The 10,071-nt window shown below is 40.8% G+C and overlaps 1 protein-coding gene across 1 annotated transcript in view; it reads right to left on the reverse strand.

The window, feature by feature from the left end:
• Positions 1-9,848, reverse strand: part of trpm2 (transient receptor potential cation channel, subfamily M, member 2) — an 18,827-nt gene extending 8,979 nt beyond the window's left edge. The window contains exons 1-19 of the mRNA XM_034886063.1: positions 9,749-9,848; positions 9,347-9,450; positions 8,279-8,394; positions 7,868-8,033; positions 7,577-7,757; positions 6,550-6,713; positions 6,275-6,455; positions 6,096-6,157; positions 5,824-6,024; positions 5,094-5,196; positions 4,208-4,329; positions 3,353-3,787; positions 3,112-3,241; positions 2,842-2,987; positions 2,469-2,581; positions 1,881-1,979; positions 1,531-1,744; positions 858-976; positions 643-775 (exon numbers count right to left, since the gene is read on the reverse strand). Of these exons, the coding sequence (XP_034741954.1) occupies positions 643-775; positions 858-976; positions 1,531-1,744; positions 1,881-1,979; positions 2,469-2,581; positions 2,842-2,987; positions 3,112-3,241; positions 3,353-3,787; positions 4,208-4,329; positions 5,094-5,196; positions 5,824-6,024; positions 6,096-6,157; positions 6,275-6,455; positions 6,550-6,713; positions 7,577-7,757; positions 7,868-8,033; positions 8,279-8,394; positions 9,347-9,450; positions 9,749-9,764 (2,805 nt within the window). The 5' untranslated portion in view covers positions 9,765-9,848. The remainder of the gene's footprint in view (positions 1-642; positions 776-857; positions 977-1,530; positions 1,745-1,880; positions 1,980-2,468; positions 2,582-2,841; positions 2,988-3,111; positions 3,242-3,352; positions 3,788-4,207; positions 4,330-5,093; positions 5,197-5,823; positions 6,025-6,095; positions 6,158-6,274; positions 6,456-6,549; positions 6,714-7,576; positions 7,758-7,867; positions 8,034-8,278; positions 8,395-9,346; positions 9,451-9,748) is intronic.
• Between the last annotated feature and the right edge of the window lie 223 nt (positions 9,849-10,071).

A 10,071-nucleotide genomic window follows, 5' to 3' on the forward strand; every position in this document is an offset into this window, starting at 1 on the left:
ACGGGCCTTGACATGTGCTGGTTTAAGCAGGGGAACCTTCCGTGCCATGCATGATTTCAAACCATGACGTCTTAGTGTTTCACCAACAGTAACCTTGGAAACGGTGGTCCGAGCTCATTTCAGGTCATTGACCAGCTCCTCCCGTGTAGTTCTGGGCTGATTTCTCACCTTTCTTAGGATCATTGAGACCCCACGAGGTGAAATCTTGCATGGAGCCCCAGTCCGAGGGAGATTGACAGTCATGTTTAGCTTTGAGGGTCAGAATTCTAGCCGATAGACAGGTGTTCAAATACTTATTTGCAGCTGTATCATACAAATAAATAGTTAAAAAATCATACATTGTGATTTCTGGATTTTTTTTTTAGATTATGTCTCTCACAGTGGGCATGCACCTACGATGACAATTTCAGACCCCTCCGTGATTTCTAAGAGGGAGAACTAGCAAAATAGCAGGGTGTTCAAATACTTATGTTCCTCACTGTAACAGAAAGTCCATATCTCATCTGCAAACACCAGATGAAGGCCCAAATAAGACAGATGCCTCTTTTTGTATTAGATAAGAGGTGTTTTGGAGCGTAGAATTGTGCTGTGCAGTTGCTCCCACAATACATGAGGTTGGCATTCATAACATTTGCCTCTCACCATCCTCCTGACTATGATAATCTTGGGTCCCAGGGTTTTACTGATGGTGAAAATAGCCATGAGACGGAGGCAGAATACCACAAAATCGATGCAGAGGAGAGTTTTTCCTGCATAAAACAGCTCAGTTGTCAGCCTGAAAAAGAAAAAGTTGGTGATTCAGGGATAAGCAAGAGTGTGATGAGAACAAGTAATAGTTTGGGAGGGAGGAAACTTACCTAAATGCAAGGCCGATAACAAAGAGAAGGATGGACAGAACGTCTAAAATATTCCACAGGTCGTTGATGTACATCTTGGCTTTTTTACAAAACCCATAATCATCAGGATCATAAAACAACTGAGATAGAAAAGATAAATTAAGTTTGTCAGTTTAGAGATGTAGTAGTCTATATCTACAACGTTTCCAGGACTGTTCAGGTGCTGCCGGAAATTCCGCTGGATGTCCCTAATTTTTGGCCAGATGTCTGTCACCTTCCGCTTTCTTTGTGATGGCCTTTTAAACTCAGGTCAATTCATGAGGACCATGGTTAACAGCTCCTTAGATCTCTGCATGGTAAATCCAGACAGCTAGCTAGACTATCTGTCCAATCTGAGTTTTCTGTTGCACGTCTTAAACAATTTAGGAATGTACGATAGTTCCACCAAAACAACTTCCTTTTGAAGGCTATTTTGCAGAGGTAACGTTGCTCTGTCCGGTACTTAGCGCCGTGGAAGACGATTGTGATTGGTTTTAAAAGATGCCAATTAACCAGAGCATGTTTTTCTACCATCTCGGTAGGTTGTGTGTACTCCAGCGCTGTGGAGATAGGTCTGGCGGTAAGACTAGTGAAGTAGTTATAAAATTATTTCGAAGAGGCAGCAATTACATGTGTCCCAGCTGCACTCTCTCACCTGTCTGACCTCCTCGCACACCAGAGAAAGCAACCAGATGTAGAGCAGCACCTCCCCAGCAGAGGGCGTGGCCTGAAAGTCAATCATTAGCACAATAGCAAACAGGAAGAGGAAGGCAAAGTAAGACACGATATTCCAGTAAAACTTGACCTGCAGAGAGCTGTACAGGTAGACCAGCCTGGACCAGCTGTCTAGAAGCTTCGGGCACCACACTCTGGAGGGATCATTGTGGACAAAAAACAGGGGGCCAGAGACATGTCAGACACTTGCTTTCCCCTAAGTGACCGGAAAAATCACAACTTTTACAAAAATAAAAATGTAAAACATATAGTCGGCAACTGTCTACTTACGGGCCTTGAGAATTTGTTTGAGGTGTACTTTCTTTTTCTGTCTTTACTGCCTTGATCTCCTTGTCCTTCGTAGCGTCTCTCTGAGTAACTTCATCACGTCTAAGGGAGAATTACAACTCATGAAGAAAACAACATAAATCAGTTATTGTTAGCAAAGAAAACAGTTAAAGAGGTCTTGCTGCCACCAGGTGGTGTCAAATAAATACAAATGAAAAAAATCACTACTTTGTTACACCAAATTTATGCATCTATTATGGATGTTATTACTCTTTAATTATTGTATGTACACAGTAACAGAAACACTTTATATTCTATTCAGAGGATACAATAATTATATTCTCTTCTGAACAACAGCTTCAGAGCACCTTGATGTGTTGTCATATAATAAATCCCTAAACAGACAATTTTTTGGAAGATGAAGGACTTGGACTCTGCCCTCCTGAAACTAATTTATGACATCAATATAATTTGTAAATTCCACATCTTGTTTTGGCTGTTGACTGACCATGCAAAACAATCATAGGCCTGAATGACTTTTATAGGACAGCTTTCCATAAAGTCGCACACAGGTTAACTGACAGGACTCACCTGAAAACCAGAAAGCCAGTGAAGATAAGTGGGAAGAAGACCATGCAGATCAGCACTCTCCACACAGGGTTGACCACTGAAAGCTCACCACACCAGATCTGCGTCAGAAGAGCCTTGAAGACAGAAATATAATCAGACTGAATCTGCAGCAAACAATGTTGTTGAGATTAAATACTCTTGACTCACATCTGGATCTGGGATCAAAATGAACTAATTCATCAGTTTTAATTTATTGATCCAAGTTGTTTCTACTCCAAAACGTTTTGTATCACACACAGTTTGTGGGGCATGCAGTGAATGTTCTACGTAACAGTGCAAACAGATTTCAAGACATGCTCCTAAATTTTAAAGATTATTCTGAAAATGTCTCTACCTGAACACCTGACTGAGCTACAAAGCTTTTATCATCAGCCTCCAGTGCCAGCCTCAGGCACGTTGTCCTTCCCCAAAATGGAGACGCTTGAACCAACAACTTTTGAGCCCACTCTTCGTTGCTGTTGTTGCACTCACTAAACACACCTGGGACACACACATACACACACACACACACACACACACACACACACAATGAGGAGAAATGGTAACCTTGTAACATCCCTATATTTCACATTAGTAAAGCTAGTCCTTATCTGTAGTATAATACCAATGGCGTGTTTCTCATAGTGATTGGCAAGTTCTTGCATGTGCGCTGCCTCATCTGCATCACTTTCTTCCTCTGCCATTGTCTTCAGGAGCTTACTGGCGGCCAGAGCGGCAGATATGCAGTCTCTACACTGTGCACATATATATAGAGATACAAAAAAGATGCCACTCCATACACACACACAAAAACACAAATTACTCATTTTTAACTTTATCTGTCTAAGGGTAAGTGTTTTGATCACCTGCTCCCAGGCAATTTCAGCCAGCTCCTTATTGTTCTTGACAACAGCCCAAAGGAAAAGGTCTCTGCCTGGGTCCCTCTGTGCAGCAACATCCTCCCCAAGTGGAGCTTGGGGGGGATAGAGGGCCTCGGTGTAACTGCCCAGCAGGTGGCGCACCTCATCAGACACATGAGTCATGGAGATCTTTTTGTTTCTTCCTGAATGAGCTTGAGGCTTGTTGCGGGATTCTTTCTCCATGCTGTCGCTGCTTTGGACCCGCTTTTCCAGCTTGCGGGCGAAGATGCAGTTGTCCCGCAGCGATTCGTAAAGCTTACACAGAGTTGCCTCGTCCTGCAGAAAATCCTTCAGACTGACACCGTTCTCCAGCAGCAGACTCACAAATGGAGGCTTGTTGTCAACCAGGGCTAAGGACATGGCCCAGTGGAGGTCACTTGACTGGATGGGGAGCCAGGAGAACACAACAGTTTTTCAGAGCAACGCACAATTCTAATTTGATGTTGAGGTTATCTTGCAGAGAGGATTGTTCTTCAAAAAAAAAAAAAAAATGACTAGCATATCAGTGTGGAGAAACATTTTTATTATACTATTCATTCGATTTTATCATACCCCTGGCCCTAATATCATTAAAGGTTTCTGATGGAAAGTTTTGCCGTCAGGCTGCTATTGGTTGAAATCTCCATGTAGATATTTCCCCCACTCAGACCTTTTGCTATTTCATCAGATGACTGTTACAAAGACAATTATTGTAGGATTATTTCCTATGTTTTCAGAGTCAGTCCATCAGACTATCCTACAGCATCTTAATGAAGATGTTGATGTTGATGTGACAGTATGTTGTATATTAGGTGAACCCACCTTCCACTGGCTCTCCTCAGTGAAGATTTCGGTCTCAGCTATGTCCACTCGGTTCCAAGCTATAGCCAGCTTCAGCTGCCTCTTCCAGCACTCGATTCCCAGGGACTCGCTGCTCCTCGAAGCTGAGTGAAGAATTCATAGTGACACTATGACAACTTAGGGTTACTCCACCAACAGTTAAAAAATGACAAAATATTATTAAATTAATTTTTTTTAGCACTTTATTTTCTGTAACATGTCATAAGTCTGGGTCACACTAAATGATCAAGCAGCAAATAGAAAGGCTTTACTCAGAAACAACTTTGTTGCTACAGACCCAATAAAGACAGTGGACAGTGCTCGCTGAATAAGAGAAGGACTGCCTGGAAATGCATTTTAACATTCCATTGCTAATAGAGCTCAAAGACGGAAACAAATGGTAGCAAAGTAATTAAGCTAGAATGATGAATCAGCACTATCAAAACACTAACTGAATGTCCAGTGTGGTCGACTCCCTTTTAGTGCACTTTGGCTAATTATGCTTTTACACAATATGCATTAAGCTTGCTATAAATTGATTTTTTCAGGCTTTCTCAAGACCAACAATGATAGGAACACGGTTGCAAGAAGCACTACACATTTTTCCTGATTAGATTAGATGTGGCTATCAATGTCTTTTTGTACAGAAAGCAATCATTAAGGGGAAATACTCTATATCAGTGTTGCTTTTTGATCTTGGCACATTTTATCCCACAGTCCAGTTGATTAACCTTCTATGAAGTAACAATATACTTGCTAAGAGCTGGTTTGGCACTAAGCCTTTTTGTCTTCATACTTAATGATGTGTTGCACGCCTTCAGTCAGTCTGGTCTGGTGCTGCGTAGCTGCATGAAAGCCAAATACCTACCTTTGAGTAGTCCTTTGAGAATAGCCACATCCACATCCCCTTGATCGTCCTCGCCTATTCTGAAAATTGTCAGCAAGTGAGACATCCTGATGATGTCCTGAATCTGGCACAGAAAGGAGAAACAATGTGTGGGATTTTGCATCAACTCTGGACCTAGGAACAGCTAGGAGACCCTTGCCAGAGCTTCTGATCAGGCTAATAAGGCAAGAGTTTGCAGGTTTCTTTTTCAGCTAGACTTTTAGCTGTGAAAGTTACCAATAAATGTATTAAATCAATGGAGCAGCCCCTATCATCAGATGCAACCAGGAGATTGTTGATAGAAGAAAGGCAGGCTGAAAAATATAATTGGCATAACTATAACACTATTTAAAAAAATAATAATGTTAAATTTACATTTTGTCAATGCTCTAGGCATGGCAATGTCTTTGGTTCAGAGTGAAATGTCTTCATTCGCAGTTATAGTATGGATTGCAGACATAGTCCCAAGAGAATTTATTGTAATAACTTTGATCCCCTGAATTTTTATCTATCACTGGGTCAGAATTCAAAGTTGTCAAATACTTGGTTTATGAGTAAATACCTGCAAAACTAAGACATTCCCATCAGCCTCAGCTGTGTATTAGCACTAAATCTTAACACACTAACATGCTAAATGAATATAGTAGTAAGAAAGAAACAGTAGCTTTTAAATTGGTCTGTATTTGTTAAGGTCATCAGTATGTTCACATACCTTCTTTGTCCATTCTATGATCTTGAGGTAGTCAAATTTATCATATTCTTGGCCAAAGAACTTTTTCATTAACTGTTTGATGCGGGCGACAGTGACCTTGGTCAATGGCAGTCCTGCCACCTGGGCTATCACATCTGCTATTCTCCCAGAGCCCTCCAAGATCACACATGGTGTGCCATTCAGCATAGCATTGTAGATGGTCTGCGACAAGACACACAAGACAGTCAGAGACGAGACAAAAAAGAGAGAGAGACAGGAAACAGATTACTCACATTTAGAGTGCCTGGTCCTCCATCCAAAACAACACACACCACAGGGATGTTCACGGGACTCTCTGGAGGTTAGACAATAAATAATCACTATTAAAAGGACAGATAAAAAACAGTCAGATTTGAGATGTTATCTGTGACAGCTTGCTGCTTTTGCAGACATTACATCAGCGATTTTTAACCTTCAATCCAAATAGGCTTTCCAGAGATGCATTTCTCCAGACGGCTACGTAGTTCAATCTCCACACCGTAGTTTCCCTGCGTGCCATCGTCCACCAGCAGGAAGTGGGTGTGGTTTTTATCGAGGCAGGAGAGTCGGCCCTGGCTTTCGATGTCCATCAAATAATGGGCAGGGAAACCACCCTGAAGACAAGAGGATGAAGGAAAGTAACGGAAAAGAAGAATAAGACTTATGCCATGCAGCGACAAGCCACATGTGTGAATGTGTTTATCATACCTCTGGATGCACCAAAGCTTCCCTATTGTGAATTATTCCCCATGTCGCAATTCCGATGGCCACGATCTGGCCCTGCATGGCGCTGCTCAGGGCGTGGTCCCTAACAGCCTGCCCTACATGCTTCATCACACCTGTGTGCGTACCACCGCTGATTATCCACGCACCTGTGTATAACATGGGTCCTAAATTCAATACAACAAACCTTATGTCCAAATAATTTAACCCATAAAGTGTACAGTATTTTCAAATACTACGTGGGCAAAAATATTGGGATATCCACACATATATTATTATTGAGCATGTCAATTAAAAACAATGTGCTAAAGGAATAGCGGTTTGGTCACTCTCTGCTGCCAAGATATATTTCCACACATAACCACTCATAAAACCTCAACCTGTCTTTGTTACACTTGGATTTGTATACAGATTACACAAGTGATATGTTAATCAGTAAGCTTTAGAGGTGCTGGTAGGCAGGTTTTGTCTGAGCGAGCCAGGCTTTTCCCCCCTGCTAGTAGTCTTTATGCTATGCTTAGCTAACTGGCTAATACCAACAGTTAGAATGCAAGCAAATATCAGATGTAAATCAAACTGGCAGTGACACATAAAAACTGCATGCTAGGTGAATTCAACTAAGAGGAAAAGGATTTTTCAAATAAATAATTAATGTGTGTCTGAAAAAATCTTTTTGCGCACCAATTTGTTTTGAGTTTTGATTTTTTTGGTGTGTGTAGCTTGATAGCTGGCATATTTGAGTACATACATTAACACACTACACAGTTAAAATCCAGTTAGAATGTAACCAGAATGGAAAGGGGAACCATCAGTAAGATTAGTAAGCAGTGAATAAGAAAACATTGCACTTTAAATACCACTAGCCAGGGCAGATTTAGTAGACCTTTTAGGCCTATATGGTGTATTTTAGCACATGCAGATGGCCACACACCGTAAGTACACATGTACTCAGAAAACATGCCTTCACAGACTCTCTGCTTATCATTGCTACACTTTGAAATCTGAGGCTGACCTGTTGTCTGGGCCACTTTAATAAGACCTCTGTGGAACACGTTCTTGAGACGAGCCTTGAGATGAAAGTTCTTGGCTCCTCCGGTCACTGAGATCAGCAGGTTGGGAGGGGAAAGTTCCCACTGTTCAGTCAATAACTTGTAGAGGAGTTCTGGGCTGGTGTCTGTGGACACTCGCACATACTGAGAATGACAGACAAACAGACACAAAAGCGAGGATAAAGACACACAGGCACGCATTCTCAGGTCATGTTATTATGATGAAGAGATGGTGAAATGAAGGATCATTTCACCTTGCTGGTGTTTCGTCCCAAGCCACCAAAGCAGATCTCTCCAAAAGCATCTGTGGGCACATCGTCATGTCTGTGTCTGTTCCACGACTCGCCCGTAAAGTCTTCTTGCCTGATGGCTTCAACCACATGCTCGGACTTTGAGTAGCCACACTTACATACATCCTCTCTAGTGTAGAAATATAAGATAATGCTTTGAGGAAAGTGACAACTGCTGGAAACAACAAACAGATTCAATTAACACATCTGCCCTCAGAGAAATTAAGTGTGATGCCTAAACATAAACAAAACAGAGGGCAGATGCTACATGGACTCTATATTACTGCAGAAGCAGCAGCAGCAGCAGCATCAGCAAACTACAAGGTCAGTTCAGAAAATGTCATCATCAACACAGCACAGAGCAACCTATCCTACCTGACACCTTTTTCAAAGAAGCAGCATTGCTTCTTGAAGATGTTCTTCTTGGTCCAGGAGGCAAAGGAAGAATTGGAGATGAACAGATGCTTAGCAGATGGTGCAGATTGGCTGCACTGATCGCCACAGTATGAACCAGCCATGACTCTAACTCAGCTTCCCCTATCCTAAATGCAACAATGGGGAAGCTGCGATGCAAAGATCTGCATTAGACAAGCTGACAGCATGAGCCTCTTCAGCCTGTGCTGTGGGTGGTGGCTCACACTCACAGCACTGCATCAGTGATGTCAGAGCTGAACTAAAGCATAAAGGACTGTCGACTAGACATTTCCGCCTACGGGAAAAACTGTAGTCGGGCAACAGGATCAATAGAACTGCATTACTAAGAGTGGATTAATTAAATGCCAAATATAAATAATAATAATAATAATAATAACAATAACAATAATAACAATAACAACAATAATAATAATAATAATAATAATAATAATAATAATAATGAACAATATATTGTGTGGTTTGTAAATGATTAATCACATACAGAATAAAGTATTTGTACTTATTAGCAAGGGATATAGTACAGGTGTTTCACAAACTGACAAAAGTATCCAGTTGTGTAAAGTAACCAAGTTCATTTACTCAAGGACTGTACCTGCAGTAAGTAGGCTTATTAGGTACTTTGCCTAAGTCTTTCACTTTAACGATATTTTATACTTCTACTACATTTTAACAGGGTATGTCACAAATTTACAATCTACATATGTTTACTGCGATAGTTACTTTCCAGATGAAGATTTTAAAAACAAAACACAATTATCAGTTCATGAAATACGATGCATTACATCACTCCAACATTTACTGTAAGTGCTCCTTAGATATTAATGCATCAATAATGATGATCCAATAATATAACACAACACTGACATTGTGTACTCCATAATAATAATAATAAGAAGAAGAAGAAGAAGAAGAAGAAATTGATTTGTTTTAGCACGCAAGTATAATATGTCTATACTTTATCACATTTTTGATACCAAGTTAAAAGTAGTGTGACATGCAAACACTCACCTTTTTAATACAAGTTATCCCTTCATTTAGTTTCAGTTGGGATTGCAGCAGCTCCTTCCTTATTTCCTGCGGGTGAACCCTATTCTCTAGTTTAGGCAGCATTTCTAAGTAAGTAAAACATAAGTTAAGTTGAAACCGTCTGGTTGGAAGAAGTGCTTCTTGTGGAGGACGTCTGAAGAGATAAGTGCCAGAGTTTTTATCCTGTCAGTTATGGACTTAAATCTATAAAACCTGCATAGATAAATGCTGAAAATAAACATTCCTTTGTCTTGCTGACATATGATGACACATGATCTCAACTTCCTCCACTGAGGCCCCCGGGAATGGCAGGAAACTCTCAACTCCCCCAAAAGGGGATTTTTAAATTCGAAATCAATTCCACATTAAAGTGCACACACTTACCAGTTGATTCGGCCATCAGATCAAAGGCACTAAATCCTTCATGATCTCAACTGGACAGAGAAGCTGTTATTGCCTTGTTACGTTGCACTGTGAAATGGCTTCACCCTCTCAAAACAATCTCCTCCCATCAAGATAATCTGCCATCCACTCAGGCCTTACATGACCACCAAATCAAAGGATTGTAATTTACTGCATATTTAAAAAAAATGTGTTTTTGAATTACAGTTCTGAGAGTGGATCATACACAAACCTGTGGATTGCATTTCAGTCAGGGATTTCAGACCCCAGATGGAAGGGCTTACTCACAAACATAAAAAAAAAAA

The sequence above is a fragment of the Etheostoma cragini genome, chromosome 11 (genome assembly GCF_013103735.1).
Source record: "Etheostoma cragini isolate CJK2018 chromosome 11, CSU_Ecrag_1.0, whole genome shotgun sequence".
In the NCBI taxonomy this organism is placed as follows: domain Eukaryota; kingdom Metazoa; phylum Chordata; class Actinopteri; order Perciformes; family Percidae; genus Etheostoma; species Etheostoma cragini.